The sequence below is a fragment of the Sander lucioperca genome, chromosome 4 (assembly GCF_008315115.2).
Source record: "Sander lucioperca isolate FBNREF2018 chromosome 4, SLUC_FBN_1.2, whole genome shotgun sequence".
NCBI classification, from domain to species: Eukaryota; Metazoa; Chordata; class Actinopteri; order Perciformes; family Percidae; genus Sander; species Sander lucioperca.
The window spans coordinates 10,101,719-10,121,918 of NC_050176.1; the positions used below are offsets into that span (position 1 = coordinate 10,101,719).

Genomic DNA, 20,200 nt, shown 5'->3' on the forward strand with positions numbered 1-20,200 from the left:
GAGTTGAGTGAGTTTCCAGCTCATTTGGTGTGAACACCATCTGCAGATAAAGTAAGGCGTTTGTTATTGCAGGTGTTAATGTTGGATAATGTTTGGGTTTAGGTTGTCCTTCGACTAGACTGTTTTCAGATACAACTATGTATTTAACCACATTCCAATTTAACAAGAAGAGGATCTACTTAAACACTGCTCAGTTTAGAAACGTAGTTGAATGAGAACGGAAAGGTTATTAAACATTTGGTGAGTTAATACTTTGACACCAGAATCACAAAATGTTGGATGATTTATATGTGATATGTTATGGAAAGAAAAACAGAAGATTTCTGGCAATGTTTTTGGGCAACATATAGAAGTAATGTTGTACTTGAACCACTAGATAGAGCTGTTTGAAAACTCAATTTACCCAAGCCAAATTTCCAACCCTTCTCTGACTGAATCCAGATAGGAAAGTTGTGTGACTCCATCCAGCCAGTATTGACGTGAACTGTCATTAACATGTAAAATGTTAATTAATGTCCAAGCCATGACAAACTTCACATCAAGTGAACACGTTTTTTGACTTGAACGGCCGTTTTCCATCTCCACAAACATGCTCCTAAGCAAGGCACTGCGCTCTTGTCTGCAGGGGCTGCACTGCCGGGAATAATCCTGCTCCCTGTATCTTCGAATTAGAGGACTTCCCCGAGATTATGGAAAGTTGTCTGTCAGGTCTTAAGGCCTCTAGTTTCATGGTAGTATGGGCTGCATGGGTTGTCTTTCCACCAGCCATCTCAGCTACTGATATCATGATCGTCATCACAGATTAACAAGAGCCGAATCTGTAGAACTGCAATTAACTACTGAGAGAAGTCAGCCAAACTGACATTTACATCCAGCTGCTGCTGGAGAAACACTCACTCTATCTTAAAATATAAAATGTGTCAACTGTGGTTTATAAGAGGAAACAGGTGTGATTCTCCTGCACTGAACTTCAGTTGGACGCTCTGCCTCAGAAAAAATACAGCAAATTCTATATGTCAGCTGTGGTCTCTTGGTATCTCATTTCACAAATGGGTTTATTTATCCAAATCCAATTCCTGGTGCATAAAAAAGCCTTAAAGTGCTCATATTATGCTCATTTTCAGGTTCATAATTTATTTTGAGGTTGTATCAGAATAGGTTTACATGGTTTTATTTTCAAAAAACATCACATTTTTCTACTGCACATTGCTGCAGCTCCTCTTTTTACCCTGTATGTTGAGCTCTCTGTTTTAGCTACCGAGTGAAGCATCTCAATTCTGTTCCATCTTTGTTGGGAGTCGTACATGTGCAGTAACTAGGTAAGGACAACTAGCCAGTCAGAAGCAGAGTATGAGGGAGTGCCACGGTAGCAGCTAGGTGAGCATTATAACGTGTGTTACAAAGTGATGCACGTTTGTCACGGAAGTAAAGGCTGGACTACAACAGAGCTGTTTGGAGCAGTTGGTGAACAGTGTTTTCTGTTGAGATGGTAAGTCCCTTTGGGGTGGACTTTGGGCTTTTTCACTTTGTAAACCTATAACATGCACAAAAAAGATATATAACACAATAGAGGAAAGGGAAAACGCCCAAAAGCATAATATGAGCACTTTAAAGCGAAACATGTTACTGATTATGCCAAATTTATTGTATTTCATGAAGGCAGCAAGAGGTTTTATTATTCAGCAAGAACAATGAAAACATTATCAGCAAGTACTGAAACATTAAAACAAATATATACATTCCTATAATATTCCTATTGTCTCCATGTCAGGACGTTTAGGCTATCTAGGGGTTTAATGATTTTAAAGTCAGCTATACATACTATTTTGTGATTCTATCCAACTTTGCATTAGTTTGAATTTGTCACATCATATATTAATATACGTACTCAACAGTAGGTTTATGCTTTGTATCTCATATGATACCAGTGTAATATTATTGGCATCCTCCCTATGGCTCTTCATATAATGGAAAAGAGATTTGTCTGCCAGTTGTCTGTCACAGATGTTACTTGTCTTGTACAGCTGTACAGAGACAGACAGACACATACGCAGCATATCATTAGCTAACCACATTAGTTTATGAGGTTAGAGGTTACATAGTCTATATACACGACTTTCCAAATCCGGGATCCGCCGGATGTCACTCTTTTCGGCCGGATGTCCTTTAACTTCGGCTTTCTTTGAACTGTTATTTTAAACTCTGGTCGATTCATGAGGACTATGGTTGACTGCTCCTCAGATCTCTGCAGGGTAAATCCAGACAGCTAGCTAGACTATCTGTCCAATCTGAGTTTTCTGTTGCACGACTAAAACAACCTTTGAACGTACACGTTCCAACAAAAAAAAGTTCCTTCCTGAGGCTATTTTGCAGCAGCACCGTGGCTCCGTCCGGCCCAAGACGATTGTGATTGGTTTAAATGAATGTCAATAAACCAGAGCACGTTATTCTCCCATCCTGGAATGCTGTGTGGACTAGCCAGACCCTCTTTTGCAGCACTGTGGAGGAAGGTCTGGCAATGCGAGACTAGAGGTTACGTAAAAAAAGACCCTGTTCATGACTAGCACATCCACTGTGTGGGAGCCACTATCAGAATATAGGGCGTGCCGCTGTCAGTGGGGTCGAAGGGTACAGAAGACCAAGGCCCAGGGGGGCCCATGCAAATGTCTTACCTCTGTTGCTTTTCCAAGCAGCAAAACAGGGTTATGTTAGAACAAAATAATAGCCTGATCTTACATTTTCCTTATCATGCAATACAAGAACAATGCTGTTTGTTGTTCTTTATGGATCCTCAACTGGTGTGTATGTTTACTTTTTTTGCCTAGGACATGTAGCTTAGCCTCAGTGTTTTAGCATGATGTCATATGAGTCAACCAGTGCCTCACACATGACATCATACTTAATTAGCTAGCAAGCTATAGTTGTGTTTGTCTTCTTCTGTCTAAAGTGGACAAAAGCAACAAAAATTACTATGAATTCCGATTGGCAAATTTGCCACAAATGACTATTATCATTAAAAACTGCATTTGTGCTTGACAGGCTTGGCAACAGTAACTGCCGGGTGGGGTTAAGCATTTAGGTCAATTCTTTTGTTCTTTTCTATTCGTAGACTCGTTATATAGATCTCACCGATTACCTGGGCTATCCCTGCTCACAGATAAAGGTCTCTCTCTAACACATGTTTAACTTAGCAGCTATTTCAGGCAAAAGTTTAGCCAATAAGCTGCTGATCCCAGCTTCACAGACTTTAGGACTTTACATAGCCCTTAATATAGCAGCTACAGCGCAAATACAGAAACCGTACCAAACCCAAACACCTCTGCATCAAATCAAGTGTCAGCTCAGGCCGTGGCATTTCCCCGTCGTTTTATACTGTGGAAATTTGTAGACTGTAGAGAGGACATAACAGCTTTTTATTAAAGTCATCTTGGCACAGTTTGTAGTTCCTCTTGTTTCCTTTATGTGATATATAGACATTTGGTGGTCCAAAGACCACCTGGACAGAAACTTCATCCTCCTTTGTGCTGAATATTTAAAAAAAAATCTTGCTCCTGTTCCCGGAAGGTAATAAAGTTTGACTGACTGAGGAAACAGACCGATTGCCACCAAGAGCAACATTATGCTTGTGAGGGAAAGTTAGCGGCCCACCCCATTAAGTATACTCGGGTTTAATTGGATAAGAACAGTAGGAGGTAAAAAACGATAGGTAGGTCTGGCTGGACTTGTCCCAGCAGGGTTATGTGGTTTATGTCTTTATTTTCTTTACATCACACTGGTATATCTTCATCTTTACACTCACTTTGCTGTAAGTCTTTATTGTTAAATTGAAAACTTTAATTTAAATAGATAATGAAATAAGTAAATAAAATAAAATTTTATATATATATATACAAATGCTTCGTAACATAATACGTCACATCATTTGAACTCACCTTCAGGTGGCTTCTGAAGCTTACAGTTCTTGTGTAAAGCCCGACCTGACTTGGAGCACACACACACACACAAACACACACACACACACACACACACACACACACACACTGCTCAATCAACATTTGTTTCAATTTCCACTTCAACAAAAATATTTTCATATTATTATTATTATTTTATGAAATATTTGTACACGTGACTTATTTGATTCCTTTGGTGAAATAAAGAGCAAGGTTAATACCCTATTTGATCTACATAGTCTTATATAGTCTCTATAGTATATGTCCTGGGACCCACATACTGGACCCACTGGGTCCTGATTAGCCAGATTTGTGCTACAAAATAAGGATGTCTCTTAAGAGCAGGTGTTGCATCCAAAGCCAATTACAGACATGCAGGAAATGAAAGACAGATAGACATCATGGTGATGTAACTTCCAGCAATTGGCTGTTTATGACTGAAACATGTAGTGCAAATGTTTCATTCTCTGCTGCAATTTTGCAAACTTTCAAACTGCACAATGATCTCAGAAATTGGAAGGAAGTAGCAAAATAAAGGAAGAAACATCTTGCTGGCCTAAAGTAAACATTTGTAGTCATGAAGTGATGAAAATGAAACTAATGACAGAAAATCTGTGCAAAATAATAAAAAAACGTGCATATAAAAAATCCCTTGCATCTTTCACTCTAAACAGTTTGACGCCATAATTTAAAAGTTCTAAAGCTCTAATACATAGAAATATCATGCAGCATCTCCCCTGAACCATGTTGCGTGCAGTGTGTTACGTCACAGAGTAATTTGGATAGTTTTCTCAAGGACTTTGTGCACAGCACTATGATCTGATAGGACAGTAGGCTTCAGCCCCATCAAGCTGTAAGCTTGTTGTGTAAGACATTTGCTTGGGTGTGGGGAGGGGAAGAAATGATACCTGACACTGGGGGAGGTGGGAACAGGTGGAGAGAGGAAGGAAGGAAGGAAGGTGGACGGTGATAGATGGCACTGATCCTCGTTCTTGGACAGGAGAGGGACGGGACAAGGAGGGGAAAGGTAGAGGGAGAGATATACCTGGCAGGCAGGGAGGGAGGGAGGCATTATCAAAGGGGGGGAGGAACATTGAGAGGGAGGGAGGGAGGAGCCCTTGGTCCAGGGCTTCTGACCTGGTGTCTTTGAGCTCCACCTCGGCTGAGGGAAGAAAATCTCACTGAGGATTTGCTGTTGGGACCTTCAGACTGAACTCTGAGTCCTCGGAACTTTTCTCCTTTTGGATTCAATTTACTGGAAAATTCATTCAGAGACTCAGAGACCTGACTATCTACTGGAGTCCTTCCTCCTGAACAAGAGACTTCCAAGTGTGGTATGAGAAAAATATGTATTTGTGTACTTTTTGTGTGTGGCTGTAGTGAGTATTTGCTCTAATGTCCTAATAGAGTCCAGCTTGATTCTTAAATGCTTCCTTCACGGCACGGTTGCTTTTGAAAATGTTTTACCATAATAAATTGGTGTTTTATAGCAGATTAAGAATGGGCATTGTTTAGAATTTGTGAGATAAAGTTTCAACATTGCAGTTTGTCCCAGTGCACTTCAGCAATTGAATATTGCTAATGTTCATCAGTTCAAAAATTCTCAGCTCAAATTCACAAATCATTAGGCTAGTGTCTACTTTTTGACTTTGTGCAGCAACATCAGTGTGCAGGGCCTGAGGCTAATCTAAGTATATCTTCTCAGGGATTAAATAGCTCCCTAATGAGCTTTCACTAATGTGTAATAATCACTCAAAGGAAAGATCTGACTGCAGGTTCTCATCACAATGTCAAGAAGGCCACAGCACTTTAACAGAATTGCTGCTATTAATATGGCTACTATCAACTGTTATTAGCAATTCAGCAAAGACTGTAATTCCAGCTACAAAAAAATTAAAGATTTCAGTATGGACTTTCAAATATGTTTACATTAACATATGTGTAATTGTGCTGTGTCACATAAACACTGATTGCATTTGCAACTAAATCACAGCCTAGTGAGAATTCAGTACATTGCCCAGCTATTATTATTATTTGTATTATTCATCTGAGCCTTGTAAGATAACCTTCATGAACTGAGTCAAATCCTGACATCTGTCAGCAGCAGACCTCACAGTTCACATAAGCTCAGCATAATATTAAGCCATTATTTAGAACAGCCAGTTAAACAAATATGGTTGGGTTAGGTTATGTAAGCAAAATTGTAATGTAGCAAGTCGAAGGGAGCTCATTTTAACTACTTTATACACTGTTGGGTAGTTTAGTATACTACAACAACGTACCATATCATATTTATCATATGTTTTTCATGTAAAATTGTTATCTGCTAAAAGACTAACTAAAGTTGTGAGATAAATGTATTGGCCTATATATGTGGTGTAAAAAGTACAACATTTCCCTCTGAGATGTAGTGGAGTAGTAGTAGAAAGCAGCAGAAAATGGTGTCTCAGAGTTGGACCTAGCAACAGTCCTCAAGAAAATCTACCACTACTAGCAAGGCCTGTCTGTAGATGGGTATCAGGAGTGGAAAAGTTAGAATGTAGACAGCATTTTCATACTCATTAAGAAGCTTATTGTTATATATTCTCTTTTAATTGTATACATGTACCTTATAGTTTTTTTTTTTTTATCTGCTCCCTCGCATTAAAACTATCACGTTTTTTCTCTGTCTTGCAGTGAGTAATATGAGGAAGCCTTTGAATGGGATGGATCCTGGAATCAGACTGCAGGGCTTCCATTGTGTTTAGACGGGGAAGCAGCATGCAAACAAATCGGTGAACCGTTGCGGCCTGTCAAACCCCCGCCCTCGAAGCCACCAGCACCACCAACCCAGCTTGAGGGAGGATTCCAGACACTTCCACTCTGCCTGACAACCTGCGCCAAACACCATGGATTTTCTGCTACCCATAAGGAGTCGAGACAAGATGGCGTCCTCTAGCTCTGAGCCTCTTTTGGGCCCTCACAGTAGGTGTACCAGGCACCAATACCATTGTGTCAAAAGAAAGATGCGGCCTGGACGGATTCTGGGCTTCATCATCAGTATGGTGGCGGTCTGCACATTCTGTTCATGGAGTGCCTTCTCGCTGGTCACAATGGTGGCAAAGGAGCTGGAATCATCCATTGAGGGCTCAGCAGAAGCGGCAGTGCCCCAAAGAACTCTTCTGCAGTACCATAACATCTCAGCCGCACCAGAGGACACACCTGTTAGCATGCAATCATCTGAAATTGTGATGAATCATGGGGACTACCCAACAGACTTATTCAGCGTGGAGGACAGACGTCAGGGCTATGTGGTTTTTCATATGTTTGGCATGTTCTACATGTTCATATCCTTAGCCATTGTCTGCGATGAATTCTTTGTTCCTGCGCTCACTGTCATCACAGAGAAGCTGCAGATCTCTGATGATGTAGCAGGAGCCACCTTCATGGCGGCAGGTGGTTCAGCCCCAGAGCTCTTCACGTCTGTCATAGGAGTCTTCGTCTCTCACAGTAACGTGGGTATCGGTACCATTGTGGGCTCTGCCGTCTTTAACATCCTGTTTGTGATTGGGATGTGCGCCCTGTTCTCCAAAGAGGTGCTGAAACTCACCTGGTGGCCTCTGTTCAGAGATGTATCCTTCTATATTGTTGGCTTGCTCATGCTCATCTATTTCTTTCTGGATAATCAAATCACGATTGGGGAAAGTATCGGCCTGCTATCCTGTTACACCTGCTACGTGACATTCATGAAGTTTAATGCCAAAGTAGAACTTTTCATCAAAGGCCTCCTGGGCAGCAACCAGGTGAAGGAGCTGGAGATTGCACCAAAGGTGAGCCTGAGTCCATCCATCCATCTATCCATCCATCCATCCATCCATCCATCTATCCATCCATCCATCCATCCATCCATCCATCCATCCATCCATCCATCCATCCATCCATCCTTCTGTTTATCCATCCATCCATCTTCCCCTATTGCTTCTCTTTTGATACCCACTCTATGTTTGTCACTTTATGCTTTCACCCCATCTTGGGTGCCGGCAGCTGATCCTTACATTCATCCATCCATCCATACATTTAACCAAATGTTCTCATTCACTGATCGACCCCTCTGTCCACTGAAGGAACATCCCCATCAGAAACAACTATCAAGAAGTTTGTTATTCGAATGCAGGAAGTGAAATTCTCTTAAAAGTTTGAAAATATCCAACTAAGATTCACAATGTGAAAGTACAGCTCTTTTTTGTTTTTTTAGGTGAGCATTTGTGATTCTTGATGTGAGTTTCTGATGAGTGGATGGGGTTACGACATTTCTTGGAAGGAAACCTTTTTTGTCAATGTGTCTTGACTGAAGTCTGGGCATCTGTTGATGATTGATCTGAGAAAAGCATTCATATTTCACAATTAATAAAATCACAGAGTGAACCTGTCATGGCTAATGACCCCGAGAATAGTATTGCTCCTGTTCTGGGAAGCAGATAGGGTGTTAAAACAGAGTTCTGAACATACAGCACTCTGTCAGGCAGCCAAACCCTTTTGACTTTCCCTGTGGAAGGATATAAAGATTTGTCTTAACCTGTCACCTGTGGAGCTCGGACAGCGCCAGACTACAGCCTCTTGGTGCTGACTAAGTCCAGGAACAGGCCTCGTCCTCGGCCACTACTTTAAGTAACTTAGTCTAGACCAGACTCTGAGAACAGGACTTATGTAACAGAGCTGGTGCGCAAAATGTCCCCACTTCAACTGAATCAAAATGCAAAAGACATTGTGTGTTAGACTACTGAAGAAAGTTAAAACTACATTCAACTGGCATGGTTTTAATTTACTGTATGTTATAATAGGGTATTGATCAATTCTTCAGTGTAATCCCCATCTATCACTACGTTTAGTGAAGATGGTCGATTCATCTCTGAGAGTCTTTTTCTATATACTGTCACACTCATCACAGATAACTTTTGATGCTATGGAACATTTGATTCATAAGCCCTGTGTGTAGTCCAAACTACACAAGTCTGAAATTATAAATATCTGTTTGACTTTCAATCAAAATTCTGTTATCCTTTTATTCATCCAATTCGGAAATAACTTCCCTACAGGGACAAGGGAAGCACGTTATATTTTTACATATCAGGTTTATAGTTATGTATGTTATGGTTTTACATACAGCCGGTCAGAAACAAGTGCCAATTTGCAAAATATCACATACTCATACATAGTTTTAACTTTGAAATGAAGTCATTTCAAAGTATGGTTTTATGTGTATCATTTTTGAATGAGTCCAAGTTTTAATCACAATGGCTATATTGAGATATTTATTTGCCAGATTAAACATTTTGATGAAAATCGACCCTTGATGTTGTAGACAGTTAATGAAATGGACTGAGTTTTGAGAGGGGTTGAAATGGAATTCTGAGCGCATCTTGTATGATGAAAACTGAAAGCTAAAGAAACAGCAAAATTTGTCCAGCAATCCTCGTAGCATTTCTTCAACCTCATCAGCACGCTCCCTCCTTCAGCTCCAAAAAGTGGACAAAAGTGGTCTCTTGACTCTGGATGAAGGTCGTAGCTCTGAGTGTTGTTTGTCCTGTATTTCAGCTCATTACACATCAGGAAACATATTTGCAGAGCATCTGTGGTTATTCATCCTAACATGGTTTACACACAGATCCCATAACAGCCTCTGTACATCTGATCACAATGTTAGGAAGGTATGAGACATGAGAAAGTATTTAGAGTTATTTTTCAGTGTGATATTAGTGAGTTTTTCTTTTTTTTTTGTCTCTGAAAGTTTACCCTTCACAGTGTGACTCAGTTCTCACAGGACCTAATGACAACACACTTACAGTACCAAACACTTCACAAACAATTTTGGGATTAGCTTGGAGTGCTCTTTGTGCTGTTTACTGCTGTGTTCAAGACAGAAGATTAAAAAAACAGAGGAGGGAAATTATTATGCCGTGCAAAAGGTTCAACTCACACACATAAACACATAAAGAGGCCATTTTGTTTTTTCACGTTTGTTCTCTCCGTCTTTTTCTGTCTGTGTATGCAGTTGGAGTCAGATCTGTTGCTCTCTGATGTTGTAATCTCATACGGCGGCGCTCAGGTGACAAATACTAAAACTACTGTAGGCTGATGTTAGAGCAGCTTGCTTGTAGCTTAGACCGTCATCACCCATCACCAGTTCTTCAGGGGCGTATACAGTGCACTGCTGCACATGATCTGACTGTTGTTTGTTTGAATTACATGAATTACAGATTATGTACTTATTTCTTCATTATAGGCCAATAAAGTCAGTTATTGTGCTCAAAGATGTATACAAAAACAAACTGTTAAGATACAATGGTGATTGAAAACACTTCTTAGAAAGAGGCAACTATTTTTATGGTCGTGATTCAGGCCAGGAGAAGTTCTTACGTTTTAGGGAACAGATGAGCTCATGATCACCAGGCTCAAATATTCTTTAAAGCTCCTCCCCTTAAAGGCTTAGGTAACTGTTAACAAGTAGAAAAAAAAACTGCTTTCCGAGAAGCATGACTTGGTTTTTTTTTTAAGGGTTTTATAGTTATGAACTTTTTCGGCAAAGCAATCACTTATATATAAAATACATCTTTATTGTTTTGCCTCTGTCTTCTTGTTCTTTATTCCTAATAATTAATTGGTAATGATTTTGGTGGCACAGTGGATATATGACACATGCCTTTGGTGTGGGAGACCTGGGTTCGATTCCCACTGCGATACATCAACCAACCACCTAGTTGCTTCAGAGGCATGCGACCTCTGACATATATAGCAATTGTAAGTCACTTTGGATAAAAAGCCTCAGCTAAATGACATGTAATGTAATGTAATGTAATTGCTAACTTAGTACTTTACAGTGTCTTTCATTATCTTCAGGCAGATCAAAACAGTTTTTAACGGTTTGTTATTTCATCTTAATCCATTCACCAAGAATCACTGACAATATGTTTTTTTTTCCCCAGGCCCCAAATGTATCATCTGAACTGTGTAGTGTATCGTATACACTTTTGTATATATTTTATGTTTTTTTGTTCTAAACCTGTAAGAACATACAGTATTATTTGGGTGCTCATCAGTGTTGTTGGAGAAGCTTTGTTTGACATGTGTGCCCTTCTGGTAATCAGCTGTTCTTCAGGATGCCTCACCTGAACCCAAGAACAGCTTTTCTCTTTCTGTCATCCAGTACTTGTTATCCAACTGCCTTGCCCTCATGTGTCAGTAGCTGCTAAATAATCCCCCGGGTTAATGCCCTACAATCTCATAAGAGCCGCTAATTATAGTCAGATGCTCCCTGGGGGAGCAAGAATCAGCAGGTCACTGAGGGAAAAAGACTGCTCCGTCCTCAGCCTGCAGTGGACCAAATAAGAATCTGTACAGGGAGGGAAGATGTATCTTGTCATATGTTAGTAATTATAGTTATTTTGTTACCCAGTGCATTTATTATTGATGAATCAAAGTGCAGATACACTTACATGTTTTTTATGAAAGTATCCAACAAATTACAGCTGAAATGCTAACACAGTCTGTTTTGGGGTTAATGCTTAACTGATTAATTTTAAGCATTTTCAGATCACTGTAATCATGATCAAAATCTGCTGTCCTAAAATGCACCAGTGAAAATAAATGCATCTGTAACTGTGTGTTCTTTTGAGCCAGGCACTTCACGCAGTGGAATTTCTTAATGAAATTGCAGTTGAAAGGAGCGGTTGTGTAGCTGAAAGATGGTTGCTATTTGCTGACAGATGACAGTAAAAGACAAATGTTTGACAGCACTGTGACCTGTGAAGGTTTCTGCAGGACTTCACACACTGGCTTGAAAAGTACCAGTCTAAAAGGGTTGATCTCTGCAGATTAATCCTGGCTAAATCCCACAGCTCTCGGACAGTCAGGTGGACACTGGAGAGAGAGAGAAAGAGAGAGAGAGAGAGAGAGAGAGAGAGAGAGAGAGAGAGAGAGAGAGAGAGAGAGAGAGAGAGCAATTGAGGATAATGGAAATGTGTGGAAAGTTTGAGAAGGGGATTGTGCCTCAGTGTCTGTAGCTTCTCTTCTGGAAGGAGACCACTGAACTGGAACAACAGCTCAGTCAAAAGTGGCAAAACTCGTCTTCATCTTCTTCTAAACAGATCACCTTTGGGTCTCAAACTGTTATAACATGAACAAGCCAGGATCTATCTGGCTGTAACTCTTTACTTCCTTAGATAGATAGATAGATAGATTTTGATGCTTAAGTATTATTTATCATCTAAGTTTACCCCCTAAGAGAACGTTTTAATATAGAAAGAAGTTTGCTGCTTAATTTGAAATTATGCTTGTTAAACTGTTCTGAAAGAGGTGTAAACTATAAACCAATGACCTGGAGCTGAGCTTATTAATTCTCTGTAACTGTAGGAAACACACACACAATAATATTTTTTATTGAATATATACAGTAGATTTAAGCAGTGTAGAGGGAATACTTTATACGTTTGTGCTTGCTTTCATTTATAGATTATCCAATCTGTAAATGTATTATTATAGCAAAATAGAAATGGTTGCACATTACCTGACAAAATTCCTATCTAAGAGTAAATGTCACTCATAATGATCCTATTCTGTCTGGCCGATTTAGCAGCTACTGTATGTACACCGTATTTGATTGTATACTAGCAAACTGCTGGAATAACACAAACAAAAAGAGTTGGAGGGTGTTTTTGTTTTTTTTAAATCACCGAACTTGCTGGAATTGATTTGAGACTGATAATTAGTCATTAGTGATTCATGTAGGAAACCTGAGTAAAGGTTTAACCTCACAAACACATCAGAGCGGAGATGAGAGCTGAGTGACATTTAAGGGCAAAGGTGACAAAGATTAGCAGCTTCTCGAAATAAGTTGCAGTGTGTCCTGCAGAATACTAATAAGTTACAGAATACAGCAGTTATACTGCGGTACAATTGGTACAATTAAAATCCTGTATCAGTCTCAGTAGATTCTACAGCAGGTTATATGCGTCTTTTGTCATCAAGCAGCTCTCAGGAGCCATGTGAGCGCAATCAGAAGGGAACTAATGCCAAGCCGGTCTCTGCCATGAGAGCTGCTCAGCAATCACATGGATAATACAGATAATACAGGTGTCCACAGCTTCTTCTATGATGTTACTTATTAACTTTAAATTAACGTGAAATCTCTCCATTTTCAGTGAAAAGAAACCGGCTTTGCTTAGAGATTGTTGGTCACACATTTATGAAATTATATCCTGTGTTTTGAGTAGGTGAATCTTACAGTATATACAGTGCATGTATAGCTGAATGAAGGTCATGAACACCATCTTAACAGTAACCAGGCCAATTAACACCCACTTAAACAAATCTGGATAGGACAAACATGTAACAAGTGCTGCCCCTTTAAAAACAAAAGAAAAACCCTATATTTAGCCTTGCTTTAGCTGCTCCATAAGAGCAGCAGGTGTCTTGTCAGATGCAAGCTAAAGGGATTATCTGCTCAAACTCTGAGGCCTCCATCATGGAAACGTGTCAAGGTGATTGTCTGTGTCGTAAATTTCAAAAAGTCAGGTCAGGTACCTCGTAAGTTATTGGTTGTCTTTGTGGGATATTTGTACTCTAGGATATGAAAAAGGAAGTGAAGAAAAAGACTGAATAGTTACCTTAGCTGTGTGATGTAATCATTTGTGTACGATAACTCTGTATTAAGTTTAGCTCCATTTAGGAGTGAGTGAGTGACTGAGTGACTGAGTAACTGAGTGACTGAGTGAGTGAGTCAGTGGGTGAGTGAGTGATTTGGTTTATTTTAACATATCTGGCACTGTAAATGTTCATACATACCTGCCCTGAGCAATACATTGGGAGGGATGAGGACAGCTCTTGAGCAGTAGACAAAGACAATGGCAGTCTGTTGATTTGCTGTTTGCTTTGAAATTCAATTTATTTTTATTTCTTAATTACAAAAATGCAAAAGCATCTTTCCTGAACCCGTTCATATGCATAAAACTTCTGAACATTAATTTAATCAAAAGTGACTGAGTGGTTTGCACCAGTTTATGAGGATAGGTTGGGAAATATGAATTTAAATTATTTGCTACACTGAAGTTACACTGTTTAGAAAAAGTGATTTTGGTTCTCCGAAGATTTCCTCAAGTAGCCTAACCATCATTTTTTACTTTATTTCTAACCACAACCATTCATGCCATCTAAACATTTAATAAAAGCTTTTTTATTGAACTTTTCTTAAGAGCAATATGGTACATTGTTCCAGGGCAGAACTTCACAGTGTGATGTAAACCATCTCTACTGGTAAGCTTCAGTGACCAATAATATAGTGGATAATTTGTGTGGTGAATGATTCAAAAGGGAAATGAATTGCTAAATTCATAACATGAGAACATCTATAATACAATATCCCACAAAACTGTATGTTCCCATCTGTTTTCTTGAACATCTCCAAATCCCTGATTCCCACAGCAAACCCTCCCCTACTGCTGACATTAACATTAAAACTCTGTATTTTCACAAACTACCACAGTCTCTATCTGTCCCAGCCAGAGGACTGTGTGTGTCTTTGTGTGTGTGTGTGTGTGTGTTTCTCTACACTATGTGTTGGCACCACTGCGCTGTATATGTCCTCTGAAGAAATGGCTTGGGTTGAGATTAGTGTGTGTGTAGGATCCTCGTCTTCATGTTGGAACATCTTTGGCACTGGTTTGCTCCCATTGTGAGGAGGAGGTCATGTCACACACACACACACACACACACACGTGTGTGTGTGTGTGTGTGTGTGTGTGTGTATGTGTTTGATTTCTCCAGTGGAAGTGTGCTACAGTAAATAGATCAAGTAAATGAGCTGTAGGGTTAAAGACTGAGGCTGGAAAAAACCTCTATCATTGCTTTAGGAGTTCATGTCTGTCTCCACACCCTGCGTATATGTAAGAAAACCTAAACTGTACATATATTGTTTTCTTTCTCTGTGTTTTTAAAGGTAAATGAATCTGGAGGTGATGAGAACAAGCTGACGGTAAGTTTGTTTTTGTGTATGTAAACTTCTCTGTATGGAACTTGTAGGGTCTTGTACAGGTCATGTATTGAGAAAGCAGTTTAAGTGCCTGCATATTACTGTATACTTTGTGTATTTAAGTCAGCCATAACACATTTTATCAGAAAGAAGGGTTTATAGATACATCTACATGTACCCTAGACAAAAATTTAAACAACTGCTCATCAGGATGTTTTTTTTTCTCCACCAACTTGTTTGGTAGTGTTTTACAAGTTTCATAGATGGATAAAAAAGACAATTTAAGCCAAATGTAGAACAAGTATGTACTAATGACATTTTTTGCATTTATATAAACATTTTTTTTATTTGTGTTGGTCATTTTTTAGGCCAAACCGAGGCTGCAGAGGGAAGGCAGCTGTGCCTCTCTGCACAACACACTGATGAGAAACAGCATCTTCCAGCTCATGATACACACCCTCGACCCTCTCAGTGACGAAGGTATGGGTAAGCAAAAAAGATACAAAACACAACACACGCACACACACACATACACACACACACACACACACACACACACACACACACACACACACACACACACACACACACACACACACACACACACACACACACACACATCAAATGCAACAAGATCTCTAAAACAAGATATAATGTTTAAATGTTGTCAAATAAGCACAATCTTTGAAACAAAGAGGATGCAGTGTGAACATGAATTAAATGAACATATTCATACACACATAAACAGCTATAGTGAAGATTATGATTAAGATTAGGTTTGAATTTAGAATTTTTTTTTATGTTCATAAAAGTGTTTGGTTGATTTTTGTAAGATTAAGGTGAATATATTCATTCATCCAACCACTTTCCACTTCTTGTATACAATAATTAATCACAAATGTTCAGTATGACTGAGTCTCCTTTGCTTTAGGACGTTTCAAAGAGAAGGCATCAATCCTTAACAAAATGGCCAAGCAGAAGTGTGAAGAAGAAGCTGCCAGTGCCAACGGTATAGGTGAGTAAGCGAGGAGTGTGTTTGTCCCACTCAAAACTCAATTGATAGATTCATCAATTAAGAACTGTGGCTATTGATAGAGGAATGATGAAAACAAGACTTCAAGTAATCAACAATTCATTAATACAAAATGAATGAATTGAAAAGCTAAGCAGGTTAGATAATAACTAGGGCTGTCAAACGATTAATTTTTTTTAATTGCAATTAACCGCTGAATTTCTATAGTTAATTGCGATTAATCGCATGATTTATCACATGATTAAATTCTATTATTTTGCATTTCAGAACTGTTTTTAAGTACATATTAACAATGGAAAGCAATTCTTACCAGTGTGTCTTGATTGGGAATCAAATGAATGCAAAGAAAGTGACTTTATGAACTTGATTTTAAGATTTATATTTGTTTATTATATATTTATTTACTGTAAACACTGTGTGAATTTAGTCACACATTTGAATCTAGAGTCAATATAGTGTGCAGTAACTCCTAAATAATTTTGATTACTCACTGACGTCCAGTGATCACCTTGCATCACTTTGCAGCAGTTCCAGTTTGGCTGCTTTCTCCGTGTCGTACAGGCTGTGTATGCGTGAAACTACTGTCACCCTCGACGGCAATGTATGAGACGGGTCAGAACATGCCAACCGTAGTCTTTAAGACCCGAATCCTCTACGATGCTGACAGGTCTGCAGTTAGTTGCCACTCATTTTGCAAGAGCTGTAGTAATTTTTTTGGATTTGGTTTCATCCACAGGTCGGCAAGTAGCACTCTCCAAAATAGTGCTTTGCCTGAGCACACTAGCATCAACCTGAGTCACGTTAATTAGCTCGTAGGTGGTAGGTCAAACTTGACGTTTTTCGGTGATATTTTAATTCGGCTTTACACAATGTGCATATGGCTTTCAACTTGTCTACTGAGCCGTCCAGGAGTTTTGGAAAATAAAAAGCGCCATTCAGAATTGTGTTGCTGCTGTCTTTCTCCATCATGCCTGCAGCCTGCAGCCGGTTACGAGGAAGTGCGGCAAAGGGTCAAAATAGTAGCCTGTTAGGCACGACACAAAGCCGAGTGAAGTGAAAACATTTAACGCGTTATGCTCGGCCCTTAATCGCATCACGATTAATGCATTAATGCTGACAGTCCTAATAATAACACTAAAAATCAAGTAATAAACCTAAAATCACACTTTTAATGTTTCAATAAGAAGACTGTATTTTTAGATTTTATCTTGTAATTTTAAAATGTTTTGCTGAAATAAAACTTTACTTTCTCCCTCTTTTAGCTTGAAACTTTTTTTTAAAGGTCATGATTGCTTAAGTACATATTTGTGATATATTTCATAAAGTATGACAGTGTGGTAGTTTTCAATCAAATGTGAGCTGTGAAGTTATCGTTTTATCATCAAATTACATAATTTTTTCATGTAAGTTGTTTTGTGTAGTTTTTTTCTATTGTCGTTCACATGTATCCAGTTATCTGATTTGCCAATTTCTTACGTAATTGAATCCAGAACTGACATTTGTCAATTACTCTTTCATTTGATCAAGGGATTATTAAGGGGCATGCGTGTGATGCTGTGTTACACTTGTAAGGATGGCCTCAGAAAACTAACAAGTATATTTTGTTTCTCATCATAGGAGCCCTCTCCCAGACACAACCTCCAAGAAAAGCAAATTGTACTAAGTTTCAGCTATCTCTTAACGTCGTTCGACACTTTTTTATTTAAAACAATTCTCGTCTTGTGAACAAGTTCCTTAAACTCGCTTCTTTTTCTTTCCTCAAGCTGATAAAAACATCCCCAACAGTTCAAATATTGCGGTGGAAGTCACACCACCCATGAACGGTGTTGTAGGAGGAGACGGGGTATGGCTTTTTTATCTTTCAATCTTTCTTCAAGTTCACATGTTAAACCATACGTTTTTATAGCGCCTCAGTCAATTTCATAAGTAGAAAAGCATCATGTAATCAACTCCTTCTTTAGGGTGGTGAGGAAGAGGAGGATGAAGACCAGCCTCTGAGCCTTGCCTGGCCTGAAACAAATAGGAAACGGCTCACCTACCTCTTAATCCTGCCCATCATCCTTCCACTGTGGTTAACCCTGCCCGACGTCAGAAGAGAGGTGACAACAACACCCATGTTTTATGTGTACAAGAAACTCAGAGTTATAACACAATGCAATCAATGATTTAAAAAAATATATATATTATATTCACACGACAACATGTTCACATACTTTATTGAAGAGTTTCCTAAAAAATACAGGCTTGTTTCACTGCAGTTTTTATTATCATTTGTTGTATTTTGAAGCAGGAGAAAACTTGGAATAACTTAGATTACTTTATGTCTGAAGTTTAGTTCATTTATTACAGGATCTGCTCAGTAAGTGTGGGAGTTACAGCAGGGTCTAGTCTTGTTTTTTCTTTTTACCTTTTGGGCTATACATTTGGATCAAAGTACTGTATTATATGTTGACATTGCCCTTAAGTGTCAGGTATATCAGGGTCTGATTGAGTGGTTGTTTGACTGTGTGGCAGATAAACTTAAATGTGTTTTTATTGTTCTTTCAGACCTCAACAAAGTTCTTCCCCATCACTTTCCTCGGCTCTATTACTTGGATTGCTATATTCTCCTACCTGATGGTGTGGTGGGCTCACCAGGTACTACACGCACAAGCACACACACACACACACACACACACACACACACACACACACACACACACACACACACACACACACACACACACACACACACACACACTTGTGAGTCAATGCAGCAGTCAGGGTGTTGAATGTTACCGCGGCAGCTAATCCCAACTAATCTGCTTTGAGTCACAGCCAGATCAAGCTGTAACGCTCTATTTTAACGAGCCTGAAGCAGCAGGTCATGTGTGAACGGTCATTGAGGAGACACACCTTGAAATAACTGTCACACGTAATAACTGTCTCTGTTGTAGGCCAGAAAAAATATCCCCATTTATTTCGTACTATTATAAATTCGCATTTAATTAGATGTGCTTACTTAACAAAAATGTTACTGCCTCCATATGAGCTGCCGTGGGGACACAAATACCAAAAGCAAGGGGAAATAGGCTTTTCAAAAGATCAACATGTAGGAGCAATGCTTGCACTGCTTGTCTTTGCCCTGCCACAAAATCTTTTTTATATCCTGCCACCTCTCTGAAACTCTGTACCTCCGCCAGCCATTCTGCTTATTATATCCTCATGTCTACCTCTGCAGTTTGATCCTGTTTGCTTTTTGTTTGTATGTTTTGTATGTACAAAGTGATGCCAGCAAAAGACTGAAATTACTGAATATCTTTAAAACTCATGTCAAAACAATGTTTGGAGCAATGTGAAAATGATGGGAGTGTTTCTGATAAAGTTTCTGAACCGTGCGAAGTTAAGCAACTTGTTCTTTCTTTCAGGTTGGAGAAACATTCTATATCACAGAGGAGATAATGGGTCTGACCATATTAGCAGCTGGCACTTCAATCCCTGACCTGATCACCAGTGTGATTGTAGCACGAAAAGGCCTCGGTGACATGGCCGTGTCCAGCTCTGTGGGCTCCAACATCTTTGATATCACTGTGGGGTGAGTCCAGCAAACAACAAGAAAACACACAGTGTAATGTCCAGTGTTATATCCATGCTTTTTTTTTAGATGAGAGCATGTGCTGTGTATCTCTCATAACCTAAACAACTCTTCTCTGTTGTGCTTCCTCCTCCCCTCATCTCCCTCCAGTCTGCCGTTCCCCTGGCTCATCTACAACATCATCCACAACTTCAAGCCGGTACAGGTGAGCAGCAACGGCCTGTTCTGCGCCATCGTCCTCCTTTTCCTCATGCTTCTCTTCGTCATTATCTCCATCGCGGCTTGCCATTGGAGAATGAGCAAGTTTCTGGGCTTACTCATGTTCATGCTCTACTTCGTCTTCCTCATCATCAGCGTCATGCTGGAGGACAAAATCATCAGCTGCCCCGTCACCATATGAGAGAGAGCGACTCCCACTGGACGTCAGAAAGCAGAAATTGAGCGCAGATGTGCTCACGTGTACCATGATTTACTATAGGAGTGGAAAAACAGGCTCGCACAGACACAAACCGTGTCTTATCTGTCTCACTTATATACACAGTAGAAGACTGCATACACACAGACAGACAGACACACACACACACACACACACACACACATTCAAGTAAAAGGTAAAGAAAACACCCACACACACACATACA

The 20,200-nt window shown here is 39.5% G+C and overlaps 1 protein-coding gene across 8 annotated transcripts; it reads left to right on the forward strand.

Moving 5' to 3' along the window:
- Positions 1-4,951: 4,951 nt before the first annotated feature.
- slc24a2 (solute carrier family 24 member 2) lies at positions 4,952-20,121 on the forward strand. 8 transcript variants are annotated; one of them, XM_031289336.2, is made up of 12 exons: positions 4,960-5,284; positions 6,627-7,759; positions 9,982-10,035; positions 14,920-14,955; positions 15,321-15,432; positions 15,884-15,967; positions 17,603-17,641; positions 17,749-17,828; positions 17,947-18,084; positions 18,533-18,622; positions 19,393-19,559; positions 19,710-20,121. In XM_031289336.2, exons 2-12 carry the CDS (start codon positions 6,839-6,841, stop codon positions 19,957-19,959), a joined length of 1,971 nt encoding a protein of 656 aa, XP_031145196.1. In that variant the 5' UTR covers positions 4,960-5,284; positions 6,627-6,838; the 3' UTR covers positions 19,960-20,121. The 8 variants fall into 8 exon arrangements, with proteins under 8 accessions (XP_035856667.1, XP_031145198.1, XP_031145196.1 ...); XM_031289335.2 differs by having other exon boundaries at positions 4,962-5,284; positions 15,321-15,438; XM_036000774.1 differs by lacking the exon at positions 17,603-17,641 and having other exon boundaries at positions 4,952-5,284.
- Positions 20,122-20,200: the final 79 nt, after the last annotated feature.